General features: G+C 36.5%; 2 protein-coding genes across 2 annotated transcripts; both read right to left on the minus strand.

Moving 5' to 3' along the window:
- Positions 1 to 1,117: 1,117 nt before the first annotated feature.
- Positions 1,118 to 6,546, minus strand: LOC141338382 (neuronal pentraxin receptor-like). Its single transcript, XM_073843916.1, has 5 exons — positions 5,660 to 6,546; positions 3,932 to 4,166; positions 3,601 to 3,842; positions 3,012 to 3,191; positions 1,118 to 2,285 (listed from the first exon to the last, which is right to left on the minus strand). Exons 1-5 carry the CDS (start codon positions 6,350 to 6,352, stop codon positions 2,052 to 2,054), a joined length of 1,584 nt encoding a protein of 527 aa, XP_073700017.1. The 5' UTR covers positions 6,353 to 6,546; the 3' UTR covers positions 1,118 to 2,051.
- A 1,936-nt stretch (positions 6,547 to 8,482) lies between these two features.
- LOC141338383 (DNA-directed RNA polymerase III subunit RPC6) lies at positions 8,483 to 15,515 on the minus strand. The gene is made up of 9 exons (XM_073843917.1): positions 15,281 to 15,515; positions 14,697 to 14,814; positions 14,545 to 14,612; positions 13,280 to 13,347; positions 13,078 to 13,190; positions 12,853 to 12,996; positions 12,636 to 12,743; positions 12,199 to 12,390; positions 8,483 to 8,850 (listed from the first exon to the last, which is right to left on the minus strand). The coding sequence occupies exons 1-9, from the start codon at positions 15,334 to 15,336 to the stop codon at positions 8,773 to 8,775; spliced, it is 945 nt and encodes a 314-aa protein (XP_073700018.1). The 5' UTR covers positions 15,337 to 15,515; the 3' UTR covers positions 8,483 to 8,772.
- Between the last annotated feature and the right edge of the window lie 842 nt (positions 15,516 to 16,357).

Consider the following 16,357-nt stretch of genomic DNA (forward strand, 5'->3'; position numbering starts at 1 on the left):
AATAGCTAGATAGATAGATAGATAGATAGATAGATAGATAGATAGATAGATAGATAGATAGATAGATAGATGATAGATAGATAGATAGATAGATAGATAGATAGATAGATAGATAGATAGATAGATAGATAGATAGATAGATAGACCATAGATAGATATAGATAGATAGATAGATAGATAGATAGATAGATAGATAGATAGATAGATAGATAGACCATAGATAGATAGATAGATAGATAGATAGATAGATAGATAGATAGATATAGATAGATAGATAGATAGATAGATAGATAGATAGATAGATAGATAGATAGATAGATAGATAGACAGACAGACAGACAGACAGACCATAGATAGATAGATAGATAGATAGATAGATAGATAGATAGATAGATAGATAGATAGATAGATAGATAGATAGATAGATAGATAGAAGATAGATTATAGATAGATAGATAGATAGATAGATAGATAGATAGATAGATAGACATAGATAGATAGATAGATAGATAGACATAGATAGATAGATAGATAGATAAAAAGACAGACAGACAGACAGTCGATAGTAGATAGATCGATTGAGAGACAGATAGATAGATAGATAGATAGATAGATAGATAGATAGATAGATAGATAGATAGATAGATAGATAGATAGATAGATAGACAGACCATAGATAGATAGATAGATAGATAGATAGATAGATAGATAGATAGATAGATAGATAGATAGATAGATAGATAGATAGACAGACCATAGATAGATAGATAGATAGATAGATAGATAGATAGACAGACAGACAGACAGACAGACAGACAGACAGACAGACAGACAGACAGTCGATAGTAGATAGATCGATTGAGAGACAGATAGATAGATAGATAGATAGATAGATAGATAGATAGATAGATAGATAGATAGATAGATAGATAGATAGATAGACAGACAGACAGACAGACCATAGATAGATAGATAGATAGATAGATAGATAGATAGATAGATAGATAGATAGATAGATAGATAGATAGATAGATAGATAGATAGATAGATAGATAGATAGATAGATAGATAGATAGATAGATAACTATACAAGTAAAAAAGACAATGCACTTTCAAATATGATTTTCTTCACAGTTTTAATATTTTCATCCACATTTCACAATATCATTGTAGATCCTTGGTGGTGCAAATATGAAGAAGCACTATACTGACATCACAGCTGATCATCAACCAATAGCAAGAGTCAAATAAATAAACAGGCACTTCCCCATAAGTTTTTCTCAGTGAAAAAGTAGGGCTAGTTGCAGTGCAATGGTAACACGACAAGATGCTAAACACTGTTTTACATTCATATTTTCATAGTGTGTGGGCTGCACATCAGATCTTCAAAATTTAGTGTGACGGTTAAGATATTAAGCTTCAAATAACACATTTTTGGTTTTAAAAAAAAAGGTTTTGGATTTCGCTGAATATGTATGAGAAAATACACTGCAGGGTAAGGACCCATTTGACCAGATGCCGAACTACAAAAAATTAAGACATGTTATGATAAAGATAAGACGTTGTACACCTTTAAGTGCTGCCAGACTCAAAACATAATGTATTACAAGAAAAGTGATAAAAACAAGAATGGAAAAGGCTGTTCTGGGAAAGAAGCGAAAGCTCCACTTTACACAAATAATGAAACACAAGCAAGACAAGTGCTGTGAGAATGAGCCACATCCATCGTATTAGAAAAAACATTCTCTATATCTGAAGGGACCATTGTGCGGTAATGCTTTGAGAAGAAGGGCGTGAAATAACACAAGCAACACGAGACGCGAACAGGCCTTTAAAAGCCTTCGGCAGCAGCTCTATCCGAAGTAACACAACCACACGCACAGACAAATCCCTTCCCTGCAGAAACAAACACTCGGTGAGAGTGTAGCTCTACGGTAAATATATTCTATACATAGACCGGGATTACGGCACAGTTGTCATACCTTTCAGGCCATTTTTGTCTCATTTAGCCTAGCCTTAAAAAAAGAAAAGGGATCAACCCATGACCCTGCTCACTGCCGGGGATGGGAGCTCTGAAGGCAGGGGTCCACGGGGTCCTTGACAGCCCCACCAAACACGTCCACATCTCGGTCAGTCCAGGGCACTATGTTTCCCAAGCGGGGCGATTCTGCACATGCTGCCACAGCGGCAACCTCTGTTGGCGACAACACCCGGTCCCACAGGTTAAACAAGGAAAGCTCCCCAACAAGAGCCTGGGATGCGTCAAACCGCCCACCAAGGGTGTCCTGCAGTGCAGCCAAGGAGAACCGAAGGGTTACACATGGATAAACACACTGTTGCATCAGAAATACTGTGCAAGAATGTTACCTTTGAAGTTGATGATACATGAGGCAATGTTGCTGGGCAGTTTTGCCAAGCAATGGTGCTTGGGTACTTTCCTATTCAAAATGGGCAACAATTTTCTGTCTGATTAGTTGTAGGCTCTGTGTCTCACCTGGTTGGCTGTTGACAGCAACATTGGCCAACAACATTGCTCAAATATTGCCCCATGTATCATCACCTCAAGAGTTTAACACCTTTCCACTGGGATAGGACCTCAAAGGCAGGGCTGGGCAACTTCAGGTCTGGAGGTCCTGCAGAGTTTAGCTTAAACCCTAATCAAACACACCTTTCTGTAGCTTTCTAGTGATCTTGAAGCCATTGATTAGTTTGTTAAGGTGTGTTTGATTAGGGTTGGAACTAAACTCTGCAGGACAGCGGCCCTCCAAGACCGAAGTTGTCCAGTCCTGCTTAAGGTATACCTTTGTACCTTACCAACTCCTACTAACTTTAAAAGGACAACGTTGTACCTTATTTACCTATAAAAGGCCCTATAAACCATTTAGTGGTAAATAAGGTACAAAGATGTCCCTTTGAGGGTACTGCTCTGACAAATGGTACTTCACTAAAGGTATAATTTTTGCTAATTTTTTTCCCCAAGATTGACGGTGTATTTTTGAGGTCTTGCTTACCTGTTCCTGGCCCAACACCAAGACGCCCCCGGATTTGATTGGATGCCATGCGGACAACCCTTCTCCCCGTCCTCTCAACTTTCCACTTTGATATGCTTTCCAAACTCCATCCCGTAGGGTCCAACTCACACATATGTGTTGCCAGATGCCCTGGGGCAAAGACAGAGGCAGCTGTGCCACCTGTGAATGGAGGGAACGAATGAGGTCACCAGTTGTATTGCGCAAATCTGAAATCTGAGTCTGGAGGGCCACTGCTTAAACCAGTGGTCTCAAACGCAGTTCCTGGAGGGCCACAGCTCTGCAGTTTTGCTCTCCAACCCTTATCAACCACACCTGATTCCAGCTAATCAAGGTCTTTAGTATTACTAGAAACTTCCAAGTAGGTGTGAGTTGGAGCTGGTTGAAGCTAAACTCTGCAGAGTTGTGGCCCTCCAGGAATTAAGTTTGAGACCTCTGGCTTAAACCCTGATCAAACTCAACTACCTGTAATTTTTGAAGTAACTCTGAAGACCCTGATTAGCTTGTGCAGGTGTCTTTGATTAGGGTCTGTAGGCCTAGATTTGAGGAACCCTGGTGTAGTGGGTCTTACCTTATCATTGATGAGTAGTTCTGCTGGATTATGAATGCCCTGCAGCAGGACAAGTTCATTGGGTTGTTCCGGTACAGCGTAGGAAAATGGCGTCCCGATTCCATTCTCAGCAGGCTTGAGCCACAGACATGCCGTGAAGGCATACATCTCTGGAATATTCCGCCTGACAAGCCCGTACATGTAGTTAGTCCGCACTGGGAAGGAAAGTTTATACCCTTGTGGGTAACTGTAATCTGTAAGACCTGGGAAAGAAAGATCGATAGAGTGAGTTGAAAATGAAGAGACCATTTCATCCCCTTTTCTTTGGGTTTGACCAAGCCTTCCTACTTACTCTGTTCTAGCTCTGCAATACGCTCTTGCAAGGTGTTGATTCCCTGGTCGATGTGCTGGTGGTGGCTCTGGGTCTCTTTCCGAAGGTTTTTCCTCTCTTTCTCCAGCAGCCTAATCTTTTTTTCCAGTTCTCCCTCCAGATCCTCCACAGGCCTGCCAGGCTCGCCAACCACTACACTCCCCAGTGTGCTCACAGTATGCTCAGTGTGGTTCATCGCTGCCGGGCCTATCTCCAACTGAGAGAGAATTATGCAAGAAGTCATTATTGTGAAACCTAATACATCCTGTTCAACATGTGTATCTGACTACTAGATCCATTTGAATTACAAGAACTCAAAAGAATGCTTTGTCCTTGAATCAGAATTCTCATTTAAGGAGAGCTAGAACGGATGTCAATATTTTCAGTGAACAATGACTTTTGATGACTTTCTGATGATTTTAGAAGACTTGAAATTTACAAACTATCTTTATAAGCTTTTATGTGCCTTATCATGCTTTTTGAAGCCGAAAGCTCCCTGTAATTGCATAGAAAACAGTGACCACTACATTCCTAAAAATTTCTTCTTTAGTGCTCCATAGAAGAAAGAAAGTAATATGGGTTTGGAAGGACATGGCTTTTCCAATGCTATCTCACTACCAATTCTTATGCATTTTACAAAATGGCTAATTTAAACAAATTCGTACGACCTCACTCTTACAACCTTATTCCTACGGTTTTGTGCGATTTGTTTAGACCCCAGTAATGAGTACCAGCAGGCACACACCATCATAAAACGATATTTAGTTGATTTTCATTTGAGATTGGGTGACCAAAAAGCATCTAATGTCAATGTTAATTTGATGTCCAACACTGACGTCAGCTGATTGTTATTTTTAGGATATGTAACCAAAATCCAACGCTAAGTCAACATCAGATTGGCATCAAATACTGACGTTAACCCGAAATTCAAAATTATTGATTTTTCTTTTAGACCAAATATCATTAGGATAATAAGTAAAGATCATGTGCCATGAAGATATTATATTAATTTCCTATTGTAAATACATAAAAAACGATTTTTTTATTAGTATCATGCAGTGCTAAGAACTTCATTTCGACAACTTTTAAGGCAATTTTCTCAATATTTAGATTTTTTGCACCCTTAGATTCCAGATTTTTAAAAAGCTGTGTCTCGGCCAAATATTGTCCTATCCTAATAAACCATAAATCAATGGAAATCGTATTTATTTAGTATAAATTTCAATTATATAAATTTCATTTTAAAAATACTGACCCTTATGACTGGTTTTATTACAGTATTTATTGATGTTTTGAACTAGTTCTAATAAGTTCTGCTTTATTTATTTATTTATTACTTTATTTTAATGAACAAATAAATTTTTTTAATTTTCAGCTGTAACAACTCCATAATCCATAAATCTATATCTCAACATCTACAATTCAGGTGTGACTGCTGACAGTGTTCCAGAGGGCTGAGAACCTTACTCTTCTCTCATCCCTCATGATTTATGTATGTCAGGAGAACAAGATGGAGGGGAAAGCAACCACTCACCAGGTAAGAAAGAGTATGAACAGACACAATAAAAGCTCCCCAGTATCCCCTTTATCTTGAGAATTTGCACGCATTCTTGCCTTCAAAACCGTTTCCTCTAAATACCCCCGTGGCGTCAAATTCCAAAAAGCGTTTAGACTTCTTTATTTAAATTGTTTAGAGTTTCTCATACCAACCTCTAACTTCTCTATGCGATCTTTGAGTTGAAGAATCGCTCTCTCCAGTTCCTCCACAGCCCGCGCCGTCTGCAGCTGTACTGCAACCGAGCTGCTCACATCATCCCCGGCCATGTGGCGACGGTTGCCCGCCCATACTCCCATACTCCGCTCGTGAAGACTCCTTTCCTCCAATCCGTTCTCACACTCCGAGAGCTTCCCGGTGAGCTCCGTGATGGTCCTCTGGTCCATGAGGATCTGGTCGTTTTGTTGCATGACGATCTGCCGGAGCTCCTCAGCGGTGGTGCGAAGGCTCCAATCCTCTTCATCGGCAAACGGGTCATCGGCTTGTTCTCTCAAACCCCTGGATTTGCAATCACTGATGGGAACAGGTGTACAAATTAATCGACTGAGAGTGAACTGTTTCGGACTTGGCCCAGTCACGTCCCCGGTGCTCAGCTCATTTAGGGACGGTATCTCCAGGCCGATGTCCAATCCGCCGCCTTCGTAAGAATCAGCACCATGGAGAGCTCCGAGCGGCCCAGCGTGCGCTACGGATCCAGGCAGCGGCTCCAGAAGCGAGAGAGAGCGGTTGTCGGATAGCGCTTGGGGCGCGGCGGCCGAGGATCGTGAATACACGCTGGCGATGATGCAGATGACCGCGCCGAGAAAAGCCAGGAGGCCGGCGGAGACCAAAACCACGACGAACTTCATCGTGCTGATTGAGATTTACAACTAAACAGCTGAATGTAGTTTCAAGGATGTTTAAAATTAACAAACGACCGGGTTTCACTATCAGAAGCAGCTCTGGATGAAATGAAGGTCGATCGCATCGGCTGTTTTTCCTCCTCTCTCAGCAGATGATGCTGCGCCTCCTCCTTTTCTGTTGCTAAGTGCCCCTCTGGCCGGTTTCTATAGCTACCGCGCGCAATAGAGAGCTGCGAGAGACTGTGATAAAAATGCGTGATGTGTCACATTGATGTAAACACCTTTTGGTCTCTTCGTCCTCTATGAATACTCTAAACAGACTGCGTTACTGAAATGAAAAATACGTATTGTAACATAATAATGAGTGAATAAAATTGTTACCAGGTTTGGTTTTTAGTGATTCCGAAACAGGTATTCTTGATACAAAGTAATCTCATAATGAATATGTTACTGATATATGACAAAGATGTCTGATTTCTCTGTGAATGAATTTATATGCTTTGTGCATCATTGATGTGTCCTCACACTCAATGTGTTAAAAATTCATAACTTTGTCAGATATGGAAATGACGGTTCTGACCTTTAAGCGCGTCTAAATAAATTATCAGCTGTTTAAACATCCCCTAAATCAATGATTATACACAAGTCGGAAGTTTCGAACATTAGATTTTTGATGTTTTTTTTTTTTTAACAGTCTCTTCTGCTAACCAAGCCTGCATTTATTTGATTCAAAGTACAGCAAAACTGTAAAATTCTGAAATATTTTTACTATTTAAAATAATTGTTTTCTATTCGAATATATTTTAAAATGTAATTTATTCCTGATTTCAAAGCTGAATTTTTAGCATCATTACACTCTTAAAAATAAATGTGCTTCACGATGCCATAGAAGAACCTTTTCTGTCTAAATGGTTCCATAAAGAACCTTTCTGTTTCACAAAAGGTTCTTTGTGCGAAAGAAGGTTCTTCAGATTATAAAAAGGTAAGAAAGAGATGGTTCTTTAAAGAACCTTTGACTAAATGGTTCTTTGTGGAACCAAAAATGGTTCTTCTATGGCATCGCTGTGAAGAACCTTTTGAAGCACCTTTATGTACTTCAGTCACATGATCCATGGTTTCATGGTTTTTGAAATAAGACTCTTCCAGTCATCAATCACACGATCCTTCAGAAATCATTATTTCTTCGTATTATCACACTGTAAAAATGTTCATAATTTATCACAACTTTTGTTTTGACAAATCTACTTAGATAATCAATGTTATTCAGATAACATAATGCTTTGAATTTCTGTTGATTACACCTTTACGTATTAAAAGTTTCGATAAACTCTTCAACTCAAAATTTTAAGTCAACCATACTTACATTTTTAAGTTAAATGTAATTTTTACAGAATCAATGTGCTACTTAATTTTTATGTGGAAACCATATCTTTTCAGCATTCCTTGAAAATAGAAAGTTCAAAAGAACAGCCTTTGTTTGAAATACAAACGCTTTGTTTTGCAACAATGTAAAACTCTTTACAGTCACTATTAACTGCTGAATAAAAGTATTAATTTCTTACAAATTCTGACCCAGTATTTAAAGAGTAGTACATGTACACACAAGATTAAATAGTAAAATAAAGACAGCGAATTGTCGCCACCTACTGGCCTATCAACGTACTCCAGGCTCCAGTACATGTAGCATAATCAGTAAGACATTTGTTCAACATCGGAAGACAAATTAACACAATTAAAGTCATTATTTTTGTTTTCTTTGTGCACAAACGTATTCTTGTAGCCTCATGAAATTATGGTTGAATCACTGTTGTCACTTGGACGATTTTAACAATGTTCTTACTACCTTTTTGGGTCTTGAACATGTCAGTTGTCAACTTGTGTTGCAGTCTAAGCAGGGTCAGAAAGCTCTTGGATTTTATCAGAAATATCTTCATTTGTGTTCCGAAGATGAAGGTCTTGCAGGTTTTGGAACGACATGAGTGTGAGTAATTAATGACAGAATTTTCATTTTTGGATGAACTATTCCTTTAAAAAAAAAACAAGTGTCATTAACAATCTGCTAAAATATGGATACAGTCCGTAAAAATGATAGGAGTGCACAAACACATGGTCTAATATTCAGACTACCTATCAACAAATATGAAAACCTTTATTTATTGATATGGTTGAGGTATATCTTTAAAGACATATCTATGGGTGAAGAGAAGCAATAACAAACAAAAGAAAAGAAGGGAAGAATATCAGTCTTATGTGTCCAAATTTCACTGAAGACCAGATGGAAGCTGCTTCTTATTCACTTAATGTAGGAGTCATTAAAGCCATTACTGTTCAAAACATAAATAAAAAGATATCTTCAGTTGCATCGAATCGCTGCATGAAAAAATACTTTCTCCACAGGGAAAAACAAAAGACATCCGGTTGGCTTTTCAGAAATCCAGCCACTCAACCATGTAGACACAGTTGGACGGAGAGATCTCGCCTCCTTCATGACAGTCATCAAACACCTATAAAGCAGAGAGTTACTATGGTTAACTTAGCAGACTGAACAATTAGTTCATCTAAAAATGAAAATTTAGTGACCTTCAGGCCATCCAAGATGTAGATGAGTTTTTTCCGTTTCAGAAACAGATTTGAAGAAATTTAGCATTGCATAACTTGCTCACCGATGGATCCTCTGCAGTGAATGGGTGCCGTCAGAATTAGAGTTTAGAATTTTTTTTTTGCAATTCCGAGTTCATTTCTGGCCATTTTGACTTTTCTCAGAATTGCAGGAAATACACTTTCAATTGTGTTTTAAAGTCAGAATTACATGATATAAACTCATAATTCTGAGTAATAAACTTGCAATTCTGCAAAATAAAGTCTTGGATTTTTAGACTTTATTTCACAGAATTGTGAGTTTATATCACATCATTTTCTCGCAACTGTTACTTTATCCAGCAATTCAGGCTCTTTTTCTTGTAATTGTGAGTTATCTCATCTCACAATTCTGACTTTTTTCTTGTAATTGTGAGTTTATATCTTGTAATTCTTACTTTTTTTTTCTTAAAATTGTGAGTTTACATCTTGCAATTCTGACTTTTTTCCTAATTGTATGATATAAACTCGCAATTGCATGCTTTAAAGTCAGAATTATGCAATATAAACTCGCAATTTTAAGAAAAACTAAAATATGAATGACTATTTCACAGAGTTGCAAGTTTATTTCTCAGAATTGCAGATTTATATTGCATCATTTTCTCGCAATTCATCCTATTTTTCTCGTAATTGTAAGTTTGTATCTCGCAATTCTGACTTTTTTCTTGTAATTGTGAGTTTATGTCTCACAATTCTGGCTTTTTTTCAGAATTGTGAGATAAACTTGCAATTGCGTGCTTTAAAGTCAGAATTATGCGATATAAACCCGCAATTCTGTGAAATAAAGTCAGACTTTATATCTCGCAATTCTGATTTTATTTCACAGAATTGCAACTTTATTTCTCAGAATTGCGAGTTTATATCGCACAATTTTCTCGCAAATTAGACTTTTTTTCTCATGATTTGAGTATCTCGCAATTCTGACTTTTTTTCTCAAAATTGCAAGTTTACATCTCGCAATTCAGACTTTTTTTTCAGAATTATGCAATATAAACTTGCAATTTTGAGAAAAACTCACAATTCTGTGAAATAAAGTCAGACTTTATATCTTGCAATTCTGACTTTATTTCACAGAATTGCAACTTTATTTCTCAGAACTGCGAGTTTATATCGCACAATTTTCTCGCAATTGCGGCTTCATCTCGCAAATTAGACTTTTTTTCTCATAATTTGAGTTTCTCGTAATTGTGTTTCTATCTCGCAATTCTGACTTTTTTGTAATTGTGAGATTATATCTCACAATTCTGACTTTATTTTACAGAATTGCGAGTTTATATCACATAATTCTCTTGCAATTCATACTTTTTTCTCGTAATTGTAAGTTTGTATCTCGCAATTCTGACTTTTTTTCTTGTAATTGTGAGTTTATATCTCACAATTCTGGCTTTTTTCAGAATTGTGAGATAAACTTGCAATTGCATGCTTTAAAGTCAGAATTATGCAATATAAACCCGCAATTCTGTGAAATAAAGTCAGACTTTATATCTCGCAATTCTGACTTTATTTTACAAAAGTTTATATTGCATAATTTTCTTGCAATTGCAAGTTTGCATCTCACAATCACACAATTTTTTCCTCGCAATTGTGTTTACATCTCACAATTCGGAGCTTTTTTCTCAGAATTTTGAGATATAACTCGCAATTGTGTGTTTTAAGGTCAGAATTATGCGATATAAACTGCGAAATAAAGTTTGTCGCGTCATTTTCTCAAAATCGCAAGTTTACATCTCGCAATTCTGACTTTTTTCAATTCTTTATTTCAAATAACTGCGAGTTTAAATTAGGTACATTTTAAAAGGTATAAATTATAAAGGAAAATTATAAAAGATACAGAGTTTGAATATTGCAATTCCGACTTTTTCCCCTCACAACTGTGTTTACATCTTGCAATTCTGACTTTTTTCTCACAATTGTGAGATTTAAACTCACAAATGCTTGTTTTAAAGCCAGAATTATGAGATATAAACTCACAATTGTGTGAAATAAAGTCTTGCATTTCGGACTTCATTTTTCAGAATTGTGAGTTTATCGCAATTGCAACTTCATCTTGCAAACCTGACTTTCTTAAAATTGCGAGTTTACATCTCGCAATTGACTTTTTTTTTTAGAATTGTGAGATAAACTCTCAATTGTGTGCTTTATATTATTGAATTATGACATATATACTAAAAAAAGTGCAATTCTGTGAAATAAAGTCTGACTTAATATCTTGCAATATAAACTTTTGTAAAATAAAGTCAGAATTGCATAATTTTCTTGCAACTGCGAGTTTGTATCTTACAATTCTGATTTTTTTTCTCGCAATTTTGACCTTTTTTTCTCAGAAATTTGAGATATAACTCTCAATTGTGTTTTAAGGTCAGAATTATACGATACATACTGCAAAATAAAGTTTATATCGCATCATTTTCTTGCAATTCTGACATTTTTCTTGTAATTGTGAGCTTATATCTCGTAATTCTGACTTTTTCTTCTTAAAATTGCAAGTTTACATCTCGTAATTCTGACTTTTTTCAGAATTGCGAGATATAAACTTGCAATTGCCTGCTTTAAAGTCAGAATTATGCTATCGAAACTCGCAATTCTGTGAAATAAAGTCAAACTTTATTTCTCGCAATTCTTTATTCAATTAATTGCGAGTTTATATCGCATAATTTTCTTGCCTTTTTCTGAATTTTTGTGATGACATAAAATCACAATTTCGAGAAATATTGACAACTCGAAATTCTGCAAAATAAAGTCTAAATAAAGATATAGAGTTTGTTTCTCGCAATTCTTACTTTTTCCTCTCACAATTGTGTTTACATCTCACAATTCTGACTTTTTTCTCACAATTGTGAGATATAAACTCGCAATTCTCATAAATAAAGTCACAATTCTGAGAAATAAAGTCAGAATAGCTTTTGTCCTCACAATTGCAAATTTGTGTCTGTATTTTTATTTTTCGTATTGTATTTGTAAAAGAGTTTGAAAAAAGTCAGAATTGTGAGATAAAAAGTCACAATTACAATTTTTATCTCTTATTCAGTGGCGGAAACGGGCTTCCATAGGACCCACTGGTGATCAAGTGATTTAATGCTATATTTCTCCAAATCTGTTCCGATGAAGCTACAAAGTCATCCACACCTTAAATGGCCTGTAGGGGGAGTAGATTTCCAGCAAATATATATAATACAGCGCAACTTGTGATTATTATAAATGTATGAAAAGCTTACCGGACACAGTCCACATGGTGTTTTGACCAGGCCAGTGGGTTGAATTATGGGATTCACACCTCTGTAGAGCTTCATCTGTCCATCTACACTCCCCACCGTCCCCTCTTTAGCAGCAATTATGGTCATTTCCACTTTGCCGTCAAAGATCAGCGTATTTAGAATGGTCTCAATGTCGTCCATAGACAAATCCACCTGCAAACAGGAATATCACAACACATTAAACCTACTTGGTTCATTTAATTTGTGGATTATTGTGATGTTTTTATCAGCTGTTTGGACTCTCATTTTGGTAAACAAGTGATGTAATGCTGAATTCACCAAATCTGTTCTAATGAGGAAACACTCATCTACATCTTGGATGGCTTGGGAATGAGTAAACTTTCAGTTTATTTTTATTTTTGGCTGAACTATTCCTTGCAGACATTATTCACACTCACTTTGCTGATGCCGAGCTCACAGATGTACTTCCACACTTCGTGAGAGGTGGCAAATGAGCTGTTTCTTTGCACCATCGGGCTCTGCTTACTGTCTCTCGCTGCTTCGGCCTAAAAATACACACATTTATATTAAAGGTAGTGTAGGCGATTAAAGAGAGGCTTGCAATTTGCAAGCTAGCTTTGAAAGCATAAGATCCCAAAAATATTACAATCTCACCTTACTTTGCAGAAACTTAAAACACTGTTGGTTGAGAACCTCAACAAACTCAGACTCAAAATCTTGATCGCTATACCAGGCGCCTCCTGTCACAGATCGGTCTGGTTGTAGGTTGTACAGCATGTAGACCTTCTTCTTAGAGGCCTGGATGGGAAAGACGTTTTAGTAGGTATGAAGCAAAAGAAACATTTTAAATGTTTAAATAAGGTTTGGAGATCAACTCACCGCAACGGACTTCACCGCTTTGATGAGTTTCTTGCTCTCAAGGTTCTTGAGGATCTTATTGATTTCTGTGAGTGGAAGGTTACTCTTATATCTGATGTCTCTGCTCCAAATTCCTTGAGAAATCAGAAAACAGAATTAAAATGTGCTTTCTTTATCAGTATAAACCAATCCTACACACATGACATAATAAACTGCATTTTACCTTTATTCCCAGCATCTTCTATGATCTGGTAAACTAGTTTTTCTTGGTTATCAGAGCCTTTAACTTTACTGTAAAAAAAACAAAAAAAAAAAACAGTACATACTTAAAACAAATAAAAGTGATATTTAAATATATACAGTTGAAGTCAAAAGTTTACATACACCTCACAGAATCTGCAAAATGTTGATTATTTCACCAAAATTAGAGGGATCATACAAAATGCATGTTATTTTTTTTATTTGATACTGACCTGAATATTTCACTTAAAAGATGTTATACATCTAGTCCACAAAAGAAAATAATAGTTGAATTTATAAAAATGACCCTGTTCATAAGTTTTCATACACTTGATTCTCAATACTGTGTTGTTACCTGAATAGAATTTTGTTTCGTTTTGGTTTTTGTTTAGTGATATCTGTTCATGAGTCCCTTGTTTGTCCTGAACAGTTAAACTGCCTGCTGTTCTTCAGAAAAATTCTTCAGGTCCCACAAATTCTTTGGTTTTTCAGCACTTTTGTGTATTTGAACTCTTTCCAACAATGACTGTATGATTTTGAGGTCCATTTTTTCACACTGAGGACAACTGAGGGACGCATATGCAAATATTACAGAAGGTTCAGTTTAAAAAATATATGACATTTAGGCAAAATAAGAAAAATGTACACATCTTCATTCTGTTCAAAAGTTTTCACCCCCAGCTCTAAATGCATAGTTTTTCCTTTTGAAACAATTGTGAGCATTTGTACCTTCGGCAATAGTTGCATATGAGTCCCTCAGTTGTCCTCAGTGTGAAAAGATGGATCTCAAAATCATGCATTCATTGTTGACAAGGGTTCAAACACACAAAATGCTTGAATACAGCGGGCAGTATAACTGTTCAGGACAAACAAGGAACTCATGAACAACTATCACTAAACCAAAAAGAAAAAAAAAAAACAGGTCTGGATCATTCAGGTAACAACACAGTATTAAAAATCAAATGTATGTAAACGTTTGAACAGAGTCATTTTTATAAATTCAACTATTATTTTCTCTTGCGGACTATATGTAAGCATCTTTTATGTGAAATATCTTATTCAGGTCAGTAACAAAAAAACAAAAAAACAATAACATGCATTTTGTATGATCCCTCTTATTTTGGTAAAATAACTAACATTTTGCAGATTCTGCAAAGTTGTCATACTGTATTTATGTGTTTTTTTTTTCCATTATATAGTAAATTTGTATGCTCATGCACACAAAAAATTGCATTTAAAAAGACAAACCTTGTAGACTGAGCATCCTTAAGCCTGTATAAAAGGCCGGTGCTGTTTCTAAGCAGGTCTAATTGACCCTGAGAACAGAAATAAAGAATCAGACATGAGTTTACAAGCAGGGACATGTTTCATACTCTGTCAGCTGGAGCTGAACATCTCACCACAGACAGCAGTCTGTTGATGGCCGTGGCCCGCTGCTGCGCCTCAACGTGAGGCATGTCATTCTGGATGACCTGGTCTGTGATCCCATGTGGAAACTGCTGACACAGCTCTTTTATCCTTTACAGAGAAAAAAAAAATAAGATGAAAATCAACTACATTTCCCAACATTCTCTGCAGCAGCACAAGAATTGCAAAAGGTGTTTCTTTTGCACTACATTACGTTAGGACAACGATAAAAATCAGTTTTTGTCAGTTGGTGCAAAAGACAAAAACTGTCCAGGGAATAAATCAAATTCACGCCAGAACGCAAGCGACGTAACTGACGTAAATACGCTTACGGAACTTGTACGTAACTTGAATACAGCGAAATAAACTCACACGCTATTCCAAAACAACACCTTCTCAATATAAACATAACATTAACGTTACATATATTATAACCACGATGCTTTGTTGCCATAAATTGCGTTTTTAAGTACACAATACACAAAAACGACTGAGCAGCTTTGATAGTAAGTTTAACTGATTCTAAATCCACACGTTGTCATGTTGATATCAGGCCACGCATAAAGACTGAACTCACCTATTCTCGATATCTACAGGATCCGTGGACTCTTTTTTGACTTTAACTTCTGTCATTGTTCTTTAGCAAGGCATTACTTGATGAAAAAGTCAAATGTCATTAATAACAACTGCACATTTAAAGATACATTTAAAGTTGAAGTGAATGCTGTCGTATTTCAGTCTGCACTCATGGTCTTGAGATAGGCGGGGCGAGTTTGCAGGCTGCTGGGTTGCCAGATCGAGCAAAATAAAGAAGCAGTTGAATTTTGATAACAAACCCACACTCACACAGCAGACTTACCTCTGTTGAATAGGGGGAAATGTGCACTAAACTCGAGTTTCAAAATTGCTCTCAACACTCAAAATCGCGATTTTCAACGTTATAAGCGAAATAAATTTAAAATAACTTATTAAAAGAGGATGTGGCAACACAGACTGACACAGCGTGAAGCAACCAAAAGGTTCATAGCGCCACCTACTGTGCTGGAGGATAAGAAGAGTTAAGTTTAGGCATATAATTCTATCAATCTTCATGCATTGCATTTAATATTTAAGTAATCATTTAATTTAATTAATTTGTAACATTTTAACATTATAAATGTCTTTACTTTCACTTTTGCTTTACTTTTTTTGATCCAATTAATGCAACTCTGCTGAATAAAAGTATCTATCTATCTATCTATCTATCTATCTATCTATCTATCTATCTATCTATCTATCTATCTATCTATCTATTTTTCTTTAATCTATCTATCTATTTATCTATAAGCTCAGGATTACAGAACAGCCAATATCAAATCTGACATCTGGGCAGTCCAGCATGTCTCACAAAACTAAAATATGCATTTATATTCTTGATTCTGCAGGCCCCTCCTTCTGACATCTTTCAGCTTCCTCCTCCAATCAGGGCCTGTACTCACCAATCGCTCCTGCACAGAAAAGAAAATACAGCTCCCACCCCATTCTTCTTCTAAAACGACCTTCAAACAGCTACTGTTGCAAGGCTTCTTTTCTCCTTCGTGCCTGTAAACAGAGGTTTCTCAGAAATAAATGTAGAGAGTTCGCAACTACACACACATTTTACTAAACAGTCTCT

Source organism: Garra rufa, chromosome 7 (genome assembly GCF_049309525.1).
Source record: "Garra rufa chromosome 7, GarRuf1.0, whole genome shotgun sequence".
NCBI classification, from domain to species: domain Eukaryota; kingdom Metazoa; phylum Chordata; class Actinopteri; order Cypriniformes; family Cyprinidae; genus Garra; species Garra rufa.